Raw genomic sequence first — 10980 nt, forward strand, 5'->3', positions numbered from 1 at the left:
TTGCGGGAGAGCAGCAAAGGGGAGACGCTGGAGCTCAGACTCCGCCCCCAGCTGCCGAGGCCCGGCCCCCAGACCCGGAGGCCTCTCCGCCACTGCCAGCCGCGTACTTCCCACTCACGCCGCGCAAGCCGCGCTCGTAAGCCCCGCCACCGCCGTTCAGCCCTGCCCCCAGCGCGCCTGTCTCCTCCCCGTCCTGGCAAACCCCGCCCCTGCCGCCGGCAGCGACCGCCCTTTCAGTTTCCAGCCTCCAGACGCTGCGGCGACGGCGCCGCCTCCGCCCTGGGGCTCCGGCTTCCTGCCCGGCTCGTCCGGCTCGCGGGTCATGGAGCTCGGAGCTGCGGATCGGGAGCAGCCGGCGCGTCCCAACCTGCCCTCCAGGTTAGCGCCCAGCCGGGTGAAGGGTGGTGGAATCTGGGAGTGGGGTGGAAACCCTCGTGCTGTCCCGCCCCAGGCCTCTCCATTAGTGAGGTAGGAGGGATGGGATGGGAGTCGAGGCTCCAGGCTCCTGATTCTGTCCGACCCAGAGTCGAGGGGTGACCTTGAGCCGAGGGCTCCTCTTGTCTGCCTCTCCTTCCCCATCTGTGCAATGGGGACTGGGTTGGCTGGAGGTTTCCCAAGGGTCACTGATTCCAGCTCCTTTAGGATGGGGACAGTGCTTCCCCGTGTTTGGGGACTTTAAGGCGTTTGATTCCCAGAAGCCATCTGCCCTGACCCTGGCCTGTACCCTCCTCTGCCTCAGTTGCCTTGGGCAGTTTCCTCAGAGGCCTGGGACCCAGCTCTGAGTGTCTGGGTCTTGGCAGGTCCCCGGCTCCCATCCCTTCCCAGCCTGATCCCTGGAGGCAGCAGCCACCCGGCTGCTGAGCGGCAGTGACAGCATGAAGGCTCCGGTAAGTGGCGGAAGGAGGAAGGCTCACAGGGGACTTGGAGGTGGCTTCTGGCACAGCAGCCTCAGTAGCCTCTCCCACCCCAGGGCTGACTGTCACTTCCGACTCCACTGCCCCTGAGCTGAGGAGAAGGCCAGACTGGCCTCAAAGGCCAGCCCTGATCTGGCAGGCTGTGTGGCCCCAGGCAAGTGGCATTCCATCTCTGGTTTCAGGGCCTTGCCCCTCTTCCTTGTAGAATGGAGGTTATAGTACTACCTCCTGTGAGCATCCAAGGTCACCCAGGTGAGGCATCTATCTACCTGGGAGTGGGATATATTGTGAAAGTTCAGTTTAGCTGCTCTTGATTTTATTCAGGAGCCCCTGGTGAGAGCCTTGGATGTTATGGGAAGTCAGCCACGGCTGCCTGAATCAAGGTCTCTGGGTCCCTTGTGGGCAGGGGACCAGGTGCCAGGCACAGCCTGAGGCTTCGGGGCTGAGCCCCCTCCTCCGCACAGCTGGACACACAGAGATTTATTTTTAGAAGCTGAAGTGGCTTGTGGGCAGAAAAGCGAGGACCTCTGGCAGGATATGCCTGGGGGAGCTGGTGGGGCTGCTTTTTCACCTCTGATTTTCACAGAGCCCCAGCCAGCTGCTCAGTGGTTTCTGAGGGGTGGCAGAGGGACCTGTGCCTTGGGCAGGCTGGGGGAAAGTTAGCACCCAGAGAGACACAGGTGGTGACCAAGGTGGCCCAGCATACAATGGCAGGCCCGGGTTGTGTCCCCCACTAGGCAACCCCACCTTGAAGGCTTGGTGGGGGGTACTCATTAAGTCTGCCCGCCGGGCAGTGGGCCAGGAGAGCTTCCTGGTTCAGATGGCCTTTGGCACGTGGTTTCTGGAGGCGGGAGCCTCTGGGCTGCAGCTTTCAGTTATTGAAACCGTTCGTTGAATGATGCTCCCTTCACATCCCTTTCTACCATCCCTTTACTCACCTGGTCTGCTGACCCAAATCACGATCATCAGCTAGGGCATGGCCACTGAGTCAGCTGGGGGAGGGGATGGGCTATGAGCATGCAGGTAGCCTCAACCCAGGGTCTGAAGGGGGCTGGTTGCCCTTCTGATGGGCCACTCTCCTGTCCTCATGTGCACAGCGCTTCATGGTAGTGTTTTGGCCACTGTCCTCACAGTAAGTTCACGCTGCGGGCATTATCTATTTCAAAGAGGAAGCAGGCCCAGAGAGGTGGAGAGTTATACCCAAGGCTGCACAGTACACCTCAGCTTCTGGTTAAGAGCACGGTTTCTGGTTTTGAGGCCCCACCCTGCTACTTTCTTACTGTGTGGCCTTGAGCTACCCATTTCACCCCAGATGGGTTCCCTTATCTAGAATATAGGAATAATAATAGGGCTTATCTCAGGGTCATGTGCTCTGAGCCTGGCAGCCCAGAGGAAGGCCTGGTTAACAGAGATGGTGGCTTCTGCTGATGTTCTGGGAACTACTGAGCTGGGGTTTGGACCCATGAGGCTGGGGTACAGCACCCCTGCAAAAGCTTCTAGGAGTCCCAGCGACCCCCACTCCCACCCCATGACAACTGTCTCCCCCAGGGTCGGCTCCTACTCATCATCCTGTGCTCCTTGGGCTTTTCCGCTGTCTACATCCTGCTGTGCTGCTGGGCCTGCCTGCCCTTCTGCCTGGCCTCCTGCCTGGACTCCCACCTCTCTATCAACTCCAGGCCCACTGTGCCAGGGCCTCAGCACTTCAGTGGCTACAGCAGTGTGCCAGATGGCAAGGTGAGTTGGCTGGGCAACATGTGGGGGGCAGGCCTGGCCGAGGCTACCAGGGTGCCCCCCAACTCTCTGGGGATTGTGAGAAATGGGCTCATGTCAGATCAGCCTGGACCCTGGGCTTGGCTCCTCTGCTCACAAGCTGACCTGTCACTTTACCTCTCTGAGCCTCAAGTTTTAAGAGGAAATGTCTTTTTTTTTTTTTGGCCGCACCGCGCAGCTTGCAGAATCTTAGTTCCCCGACCAGGGATTGAACGCGGGCCATGGCAGTGAATGTGCCGAGTTCTAACCATTGGACCATCAGGGAATTCCCAAATGTCTTTTTTTTTTTTAATTCAACAAATAATTGCCTGGCTGCTCTCAGCTGGGTGCTGGGGATACAAAAAGGTGAGTCAGACAGGGTGGCCACCTGGAACTCCCAGTCCAGCGAGGGGAGCCAGACATCATCACATCTCGGTGATGCATGCGTCTTTAGATTTACCTGTCTACGCACAATCCGTTTGTTCAGCAAGTGTGTATTTGGTGCCTTGGATGTGCCCTGCCTTGTGCTGATTGCTGCTGGGGATACAGATGACACAGATAAAAGTCATATCAGCCCCAGAGCTCTCCCTCTGGGGGAGACAGAGACAGTGGGGCCCGGGGGTGACAAGGCAGCTGAGGCCCCTGCCCCGTGGCACGCACCTCCCCATGCTTGCTCTGCTGGGAGAGGTTTGGAGCACTTTACCCCCTTCACCCTGATTTCAGCGGCCCCATCTGGTATGTTTCTCAAAGGCATCCCCCAATGACACCCGGTGCAGGAAGCTCCCAGTTCGGAGTTTGACAGCTGTCTGAGTGTTGGTCAGCGGGAGGCATGCTCAGGGACCCTGGCTTGGAGGAGACCTATTTCAGGCCTTCATCCCTCTGAGTCACAGTTGCCTTATCTGTAAAAGGCTGTCATTACAGTTCCTACCTTGGTAGGGTTGCTGTGCACGTCCAACTGGATGATTCATGGACAGTGTTTAGAACGGGTGCTGTGTAAATCTTTGATCAAGATGCAAAAACAGCTGGGGTCGGGGGGGACAAACTCAAGTGCCATACAGGTTTGGCCAGGTGGGACAAATGACGAGGTGGGCTGGGTGGACGCTGTCCCAGCTCCATGGTCACGGCCAATGTTCATTTCAGATGCTCAGAGCTCATGGTGACGTGGGCCCAGGGTGGCCAGATCCTCTGAATTTTGTTGTTGTTGTTGTTTGTTTATTTTTTATTTATTTTTGGCTGCGTTGGGTCTTTGTTGCTGTGCGCAGGCTTTCTCTAGTTGCGGCGAGCGGGGGCTACTCTTCGTTGCGGTGTGCGGGCTTCTCATTGCAGTGGCTTCTCTTGTTGCAGAGCACGGGCTCTAGGCGGGCGAGCTTCAGTAGTTGCAGCACGTGGGCTCTGTAGTTGTGGCTTGCGGGCCCTAGAGTGCAGGCTCAGTAGTTGTGGCACGCAGGCTTAGTTGCTCCGTGGCACGTGGGATCTTCCCAGACCAGGGATTGAACCTGTGTTCTCCTGCATTGGCAGGTGGATTCATAACCACTGCACCACCAGGGAAGTCCCCCAAGTTTGTTAACAGAGCACAAAATCTAAGTTTGGAATGTCAAAAGGGCTGATTTTTATAAATTAAGTATTAATTGTCTTAAAGACCCTGTGTAGGACAAGCAGAACACCTCCTAGGGCTGATGGTGATGTTGGATCTGACCAGACCCCAGTTGTCAGGTCAGGCTCAAACTGAGGGCAGAATAAGGAAGTCTTGTTGTTTATTGCTGGGGCATGGAAAATGGGGCTACGAGTCCTTAAATCAACATTATGTCAGACATAAAATGTTCCTGAGTGGGCTACAACACTGTGTCTTTTGTTGACTAGAATTAATGTTCCCATATCCTTTACACGCCTCCATAAACCTGTGTTCCCCCAGGAGGGAATGGAGGCCTCGGGTAGGCAGCAAATCCTTTTCTGGGAGCCCTGACCCCTGACACCCAGTGAATGTTTGCAGGCTTGTTGGCTCAGCTTCCACCTCTTGGGGGATAATGAGGTGAGGGTTGGACCCTTACTGTGCCCTTGGTCTGTGCTGATCACTCTCCAAGCATTTTCAATTGAATCCTTCTTTACAACCTGGTCAAGTAGATGCTATTTTCATCCCCATTTTACAGATGAGGGAATTGAGGCTCAGAGAGGCAAAGTGACTTGCCTAAGCCCACACAGCTAGGAAGGGGCAGAGCCAGGATTGAGGCTCAGAATGAGAGGTTCCCAATGTTGTCGTGGGCACTAAAGACTGCTTTTACTTATAAACTGGGACAATGAGAATGGGACTGGGGCGGAGAAGGGAGTGACCTAAGAGTGATTCCGAAGAGCTGAGGTTCATATTTACCTAACAAACACATACCTGACACCCAATCTGTGCCAGGCACTGCCCTGAGTGCTTTATAAATATTTGCTTATGTAACCCTAATGAGGAAATGCAATGTAGGGCCTCTTAGGGCCTCAGCAATAGAGACCAGGGTCAGGAATGTGGCTGATGAGGAAGCACAAAGATTCCCTGAACACAGAATCTTAGCTCTGCCACTTGTCATCGGTCTGACCTTGAGAAAGTCACTCCAGCTGCCCAGCCTCGGTTTCCTCATCTGCAAAATGGGTTGATAAAGGGACTTACATCCCTTTACTGATACATCTTACTGATGCAGATGTCAGGTGTGGTCAGGGGGTGTTCTTGGGTGGGGGAGCTGGCAGGTGGAAGCTGTGTGCCCAGGACTTTCTTTGTTTTTTTTAAAGAATTGTTTTAGTTTTCATTCTTTTTTAATATAAATTTATTTTATTTTATTTATTTTTGGCTGTGTTGGGTCTTCGTTGCTTCGAGTAGGCTTTCTCTAGTTGCAGTGAGCGGGGGCTGCTCTTTGTTGCGGTGCACGGGCTTCTCATTGCGGTGGCTTCTCTTGTTGCGGAGCACGGGCTCTCGGTGCGTGGGCTTCAGTAGTTGTGGCTCGCGGGTTCTAGAGCGCAGGCTCAGTAGTTGTTGCGCACGGGCTTAGTTGCTCCGTGACATGTGGGATCTTCCCGGACCAGGGCTCGAACCCATGTCCCCTGCATTGGCAGGCGGATTCTTAACCATTGCGCCACCAGGGAAGCCCCCCAGGACTTTCCTTCTCTCTCCCTCCCCCTGCAGCCGCTGGTCCGAGAGCCGTGCCGCAGCTGTGCCGTGGTGTCCAGCTCGGGCCAGATGCTGGGCTCGGGCCTGGGTGCCAAGATCGACGGTGCTGAGTGTGTGCTGCGCATGAACCAGGCGCCCACCGTGGGCTTCGAGGAGGACGTGGGCCGGCGCAGCACCCTGCGGGTCATCTCCCACACGAGCGTGCCGCTGCTGCTGCGGAACTACTCGCATTACTTCCAGCAGGCCCGCGACACCGTCTACGTGGTGTGGGGCCAGGGGAGACACATGGACCGGGCGCTGGGCGGCCGCACCTACCGCGTGCTGCTGCAGCTCACCAGGACGTACCCGGGCCTGCAGGTGTACACCTTCACCGAGCGCATGATGGCCTACTGCGACCAGGTCTTCCAGGACGAGACGGGCAAGAACCGGTGAGCCAGGGGCCTGCCTGCTGGGGTCTCCCTGGCGGCTGGGGGCCTGCCTTCTCCAGCAGCCTCTGGTCCATCGAGGGTCTGCTCTGTCAGGCGCTGGGGCTCAACAGTGATACAGGCGGACGTGGTCCTGCCCTCTGATGGGGGATGGGAATCAGAGGGCTGTCATTCTTCGAGTTATCATATTGATGAAGAATTCCAAATGGTGGTGAGGGGCGTTCGGCCTCGCCAGCACGCGTTCGGGGGTGATTAGTGTGGGCCCGCGTCAGGGAGCTCTTCTCTCTGGAGGGGATGCTCTGAGACCTGAACTGGTCTCTGACGTCCCTTCCTGATAAGGAAAGCAACAGTGACAGTTCTAACAGCCGTTTTCATGCACCAGGCGCTGCCCTCAAGATCTCATTCTACCACACGCCTAAAAGAGCGCTCCGACTCCTGTGGCCCCCTCCTCCACACACGGGCTCCTCCCTGCCACCTCCCCAGCTCAGAAAATACGGCCGCCAGCCTCCAGTTTTTCAGACAAACACTTGGGCTTTGCCCTTGACTCCCCTTGTTTCATCACCCACCACGTACGATGGGCTCTCGAATCTCCTCCCGTGCCCACGGGTGCCACCTTGACCTAAGCCACCATCCCCCCCTGCTCTCGCAGCACCCCCTAAAGTCGGAGCTCCAACTGCCGCAGGGAATTCATCCCATCAGTCACCCGCCCTCACCCTGCAGCAGCTTCGCATCACGGGGAGAGTAAAGTCCAGACTCCCACCTCCTCCCTCCCCTGGCCTATGAGCCCCGCGTGATCTGGCCCCTGCCTGCCTCTGTGACCTCATCCTCCTTCGCTTACCCTGTTCCAGCCACCCTGGCTGTCTGGGCCTCCTCAGACATCCACGCTGCTCTCACCTGCAGACCTGTGCACGTGCCGTTCCTTCCCCCAGGTCCTCCCACGAATGACTCTTTGCTTCCAGATGTGGATGGAGTGTCATGTTGACCCCAAATGAAGGAGCATCTGCTACCTGACATCCTTCATCCCATTCTTTTGTTTCTTCGTCTTCCCAGCAGTTCTCTCCCAGCTGCCCCCTCCCTTGAGAATGTTAGCAGTGGGCGGGGCCGGTTCAGGCCAGCACAGGGCTTGGGAGGTGTTCAGTTTGAATGACAGAATCACCCCACAACCCCTTGGTAGAGGTGGAGGTGAGTGGCCCTCGGCTGGGAGAGTAACCAGTGCTGGTGCTTTGAGAGAGTCGAGGCCTGGGGTGGCCACACAGTTCCTTGCTCTGAGTTGGGTGTTGGGGCCTGGGGGAGGAGCTAGGCTGACAGTGTTCCCTCTCCATAACCACCCATAATTATCCCCATTTCACGGATGGCTCACTGAGGCTCAGAGAAGTTCACGAACAAACTTGATGCTGCAGAGCAGATTCAAATGGAAAACCATTTGACTCCAGACGACCCCTTGCCCACTTTCAACGACGGTGCTCTGCTGCCTCGTGCTGTCTCCCCAAGCTTGGTCCCTTAGCTGTGGACAGGATGTGATCAAGGCTGCCGCACCACCGCTGGGGGAGGGGTGGTTTGCTCAAGTCCTCTGTGGGTGGGAAGAGTTGAACGGACCTGGCTTTGCACCCCACCCCCACCTGTTGCCCACTGCTGGCCTTGGGCTGGGGCTGCCCCGTCCTCAGCCACCCCCAGAGCCCCACTGTGGGCGTCAAGGTGAGAGGCCCTCGGCTGGGAGGGGAACCAGTGCTGTGCCTTGAGAGAGCTGAGGCTGGGGCCGCCTTGCTCCCAGTTGAGTTGGGGGTCACGGCTGGCTGACTGCTTCCTTCCTTCTGCCAGGAGGCAGTCGGGCTCCTTTCTCAGCACCGGCTGGTTCACCATGATTCTCGCCCTGGAGCTGTGTGAGGAGATCGTGGTCTATGGAATGGTCAGCGACAGCTACTGCAGGTCAGGCCAGCCAGGCGCCGGGCGGGAGGGCACCATGCGTGGGCCCTGTCCATGCTGGAGGGTGCGTGGGCTTCCCGATGGGTGGCCGAGGCCCAGGGTGGGAAGGAGCCCGGCCTCTGGAACAGGCTGGATACCAGCCTCCGCTCTGCCGTGTGGCCTTTGGGCCTGGCCGCCGCCTCCCAGAGCCTCTATTTTCTCATGTCCAAGAGAGAAGATAATCACACTTTCCTCAGAAGGTTATGGAAAGGTTTAGAGAGAGAATAATCTACCAAAGTGCTTACCACAACATCAGGGCTGATGGTGTCAGTGATCTATTACACCTAAGTTTTGACTTGTGATATTATATAGTTCAACGTTATCATAACGGACATAACTAACTAAACTGAAAGGGTCCCACGTCTTCACCCTCTGTTCTTTTTGGAACTTCTTTGCTGAGCACGTGGCTGAGATGGAAGTAGCCCGTGTGCCCTCTGCCGTGGCACCTGGCCAGACAGCCAGTGTGTAGGTGGGTGTGCAGGGCTGGCAGCTCCATGCTGCGGGGAATGAGGGGTCCCTCCCCAAGAGCCCAGCACCAGGCGCTTTGCATATTTTGACCTGTGGTTTCAGCCGAGAAGGTAGATAATCACCATCCCCATTTTACAGATGGGTTATTGAAGCTCACGGCGTACGTCTTTGGCCTAGAGTCAGCCAGCTTGCAAGAGGCAGAGCCAGGGCTTGAACCCCGGCCTTTGGGATCCTCAGGGGCTGCCCTGTTCCTCCTTTGTTCTGGCCTCCCGTGGGACCAAGCATGGGGCTCTGTGGCCTGTAGTACCTGGCGAGGGGTGGTCCGGTAGGTGGCAGGGTCTGGCGGGAGGCGGGCGAGTCCTGGTGCCTCACGCTCGTCCCTGTTCCCCACCCACAGGGAGGAGAGCCACCCCTCGGTGCCTTACCACTACTTCGAGAAGGGCCGGCTGGACGAGTGTCAGATGTACCTGGCACACGAGCGGGCACCCCGCAGCGCTCACCGCTTCATCACTGAGAAGGCCGTGTTCTCCCGCTGGGCCAAGAAGAGGCCCATCGTGTTCGCCCACCCGTCGTGGAGGACCCAGTAGCCCCATCGCCCAGCCAGCCACAACGCCTTCACCAGGCCTCTGTTCCGACCACACTCCACCAAAAACATTTAATTTATGGATCCTGCCTCCTATCATGTGCCGAGCAGACCGAAGTTCCCTTCCTGCCCTACCCTGAGGACACTTGGAGCCATCTCAGGCCTCCAGACTAAGGGGGAGAAGAGGAGGGCCGTGGTGACCTTTGCACCCTCCTCCCTACCCTTGCTCCCTGAGTAATCTGAGTCGGGTTCATCCCACCTCTGAGTCTGTCCGGTGGCCTTTGCTCCCGGGGCTGGCGGCGCCCCATTCACCAGCACCATGAATTTCAACTGAGCACCAGCCCTGGCCCTTCCTCTCTGCACTCCCTCTCCACCTGCCTTTGGTGCCACACTTCCCAGGCTGGTCGCCCTGGTCAGGGCAACCCAGAGCTTGGGGTTTGTTGGGCGAAGGGGCCTTTGAACTGTGACTGCCAGGGCCACCTCTGGAGTGTATGGGTAAACATGTTTTCTGGAAGCCTGTCCTGGCTGTTGTCACGTGTCTGGGGGTGGGGATTGGGGCTCCTCTCGCCGCCACAATGCCATGACCTGTCGTCTTGAGGGCAGACCTACAGCCGGCTGGGCTTCTGGCCATTTAATCTGCCTGCATGTTTCTTCCCCAGGAACCTACCCACTTCCCCACCAGGTCAGGGAGTCTGACCCCGTGACTGCACTTGACCCAGGGAACAACCCAGCTCAGAGGCTTCCATGGGATCCCCACCCTGTACCCAGTGGGAGGAGAGTCAGGGTGGGAGGAAATTCTTCCACATCATGTTGCCTTCCTGGTCCAGGGTCAAATTCCACTGGCCTTGCCAGTTAAATTCCCAGTTAACTCTGGGGTTGGTTACACTGCTAGAAAGGAAGGAGGAGGGCAGGCCTGGGGCTCTCCTTCTCCGAGTATCAGTTTGGTCACCTGTAAAGTGGAAAAGCACATCCACCAATGAACAGGTAGCAAGGGTGTACAGCCACGCTGGGGTGGGTTAGAGTTATACCCCATTTTACAGGTGAGATGAAGCTGCTTGGCTGAGCCAGGATGCAATCCAAGGTCTGAGAGCTGCGCCTGAGTGTCTGGGCCCTGCACCAGGGGGCTGGAAAAAGCCCACGGAGGCTTCACCCCCCTCCTCCCTTCTTCCCTCCTAACTTCCTTCCTCCCTCCCTCCCTCTTCTGGAGACCAGGAGACTAATAGAGGGCCGGGACCCCAGGCTGTCAGCTGGGATGGAGCCCTAGGGTTCTAGCTTCCAGCTCCGGGGCTTGGCCACTTCACTGGCTGGTGACCTGTGCAGAAACTGCCCCGGGGCCCCACGCTTAGCTCAGCGGTTCTGCTGTTGGCACTTGAAATTTTTTTTTTTTTTTTTAAACAAGGGGCTGCGCCTTTTGCACTAGATCTCACAAATCATGTAGCCATCTGTGCCAGGGAGTCTGGGTGACCCAGGACAGTCCCTCTCCCACCCCCAGCCTTCTCAGGAGAGACTGGAGACCTGGCACCTGGCCCACCTGCCTTTTGTGCCCTGCCTCCCCCTACCGGGTGCCAGGTGGGCCCAGAAGCCTCTGCAGGCGTGGGAGGAGAGCCCTGGGCTGGGGGGCAGGGAGCACGCCCGTGGGAGGGAGCAGGCTGGCAGCTGAGCCACAGCTGCTGGCCCAGCAGCCGGCGAGTGTTTGTGAGCAGGTGTTGGGCAGAGGTAAGGGGGGAATGTAACCTG

General features: G+C 57.6%; 1 protein-coding gene across 2 annotated transcripts; it reads left to right on the top strand.

Moving 5' to 3' along the window:
• Positions 1-290: 290 nt before the first annotated feature.
• On the top strand, positions 291-9762 carry ST6GALNAC4 (ST6 N-acetylgalactosaminide alpha-2,6-sialyltransferase 4). 2 transcript variants are annotated; one of them, XM_061200953.1, is made up of 6 exons: positions 291-378; positions 801-887; positions 2463-2648; positions 5821-6233; positions 8049-8156; positions 9058-9762. In XM_061200953.1, exons 2-6 carry the CDS (start codon positions 876-878, stop codon positions 9245-9247), a joined length of 909 nt encoding a protein of 302 aa, XP_061056936.1. In that variant the 5' UTR covers positions 291-378; positions 801-875; the 3' UTR covers positions 9248-9762. The 2 variants fall into 2 exon arrangements, with proteins under 2 accessions (XP_061056936.1, XP_061056935.1); XM_061200952.1 differs by having other exon boundaries at positions 300-378; positions 740-887.
• The last annotated feature ends 1218 nt before the right edge of the window (positions 9763-10980 follow it).

Source organism: Eubalaena glacialis, chromosome 9 (genome assembly GCF_028564815.1).
Source record: "Eubalaena glacialis isolate mEubGla1 chromosome 9, mEubGla1.1.hap2.+ XY, whole genome shotgun sequence".
Taxonomy (NCBI): Eukaryota; Metazoa; Chordata; class Mammalia; order Artiodactyla; family Balaenidae; genus Eubalaena; species Eubalaena glacialis.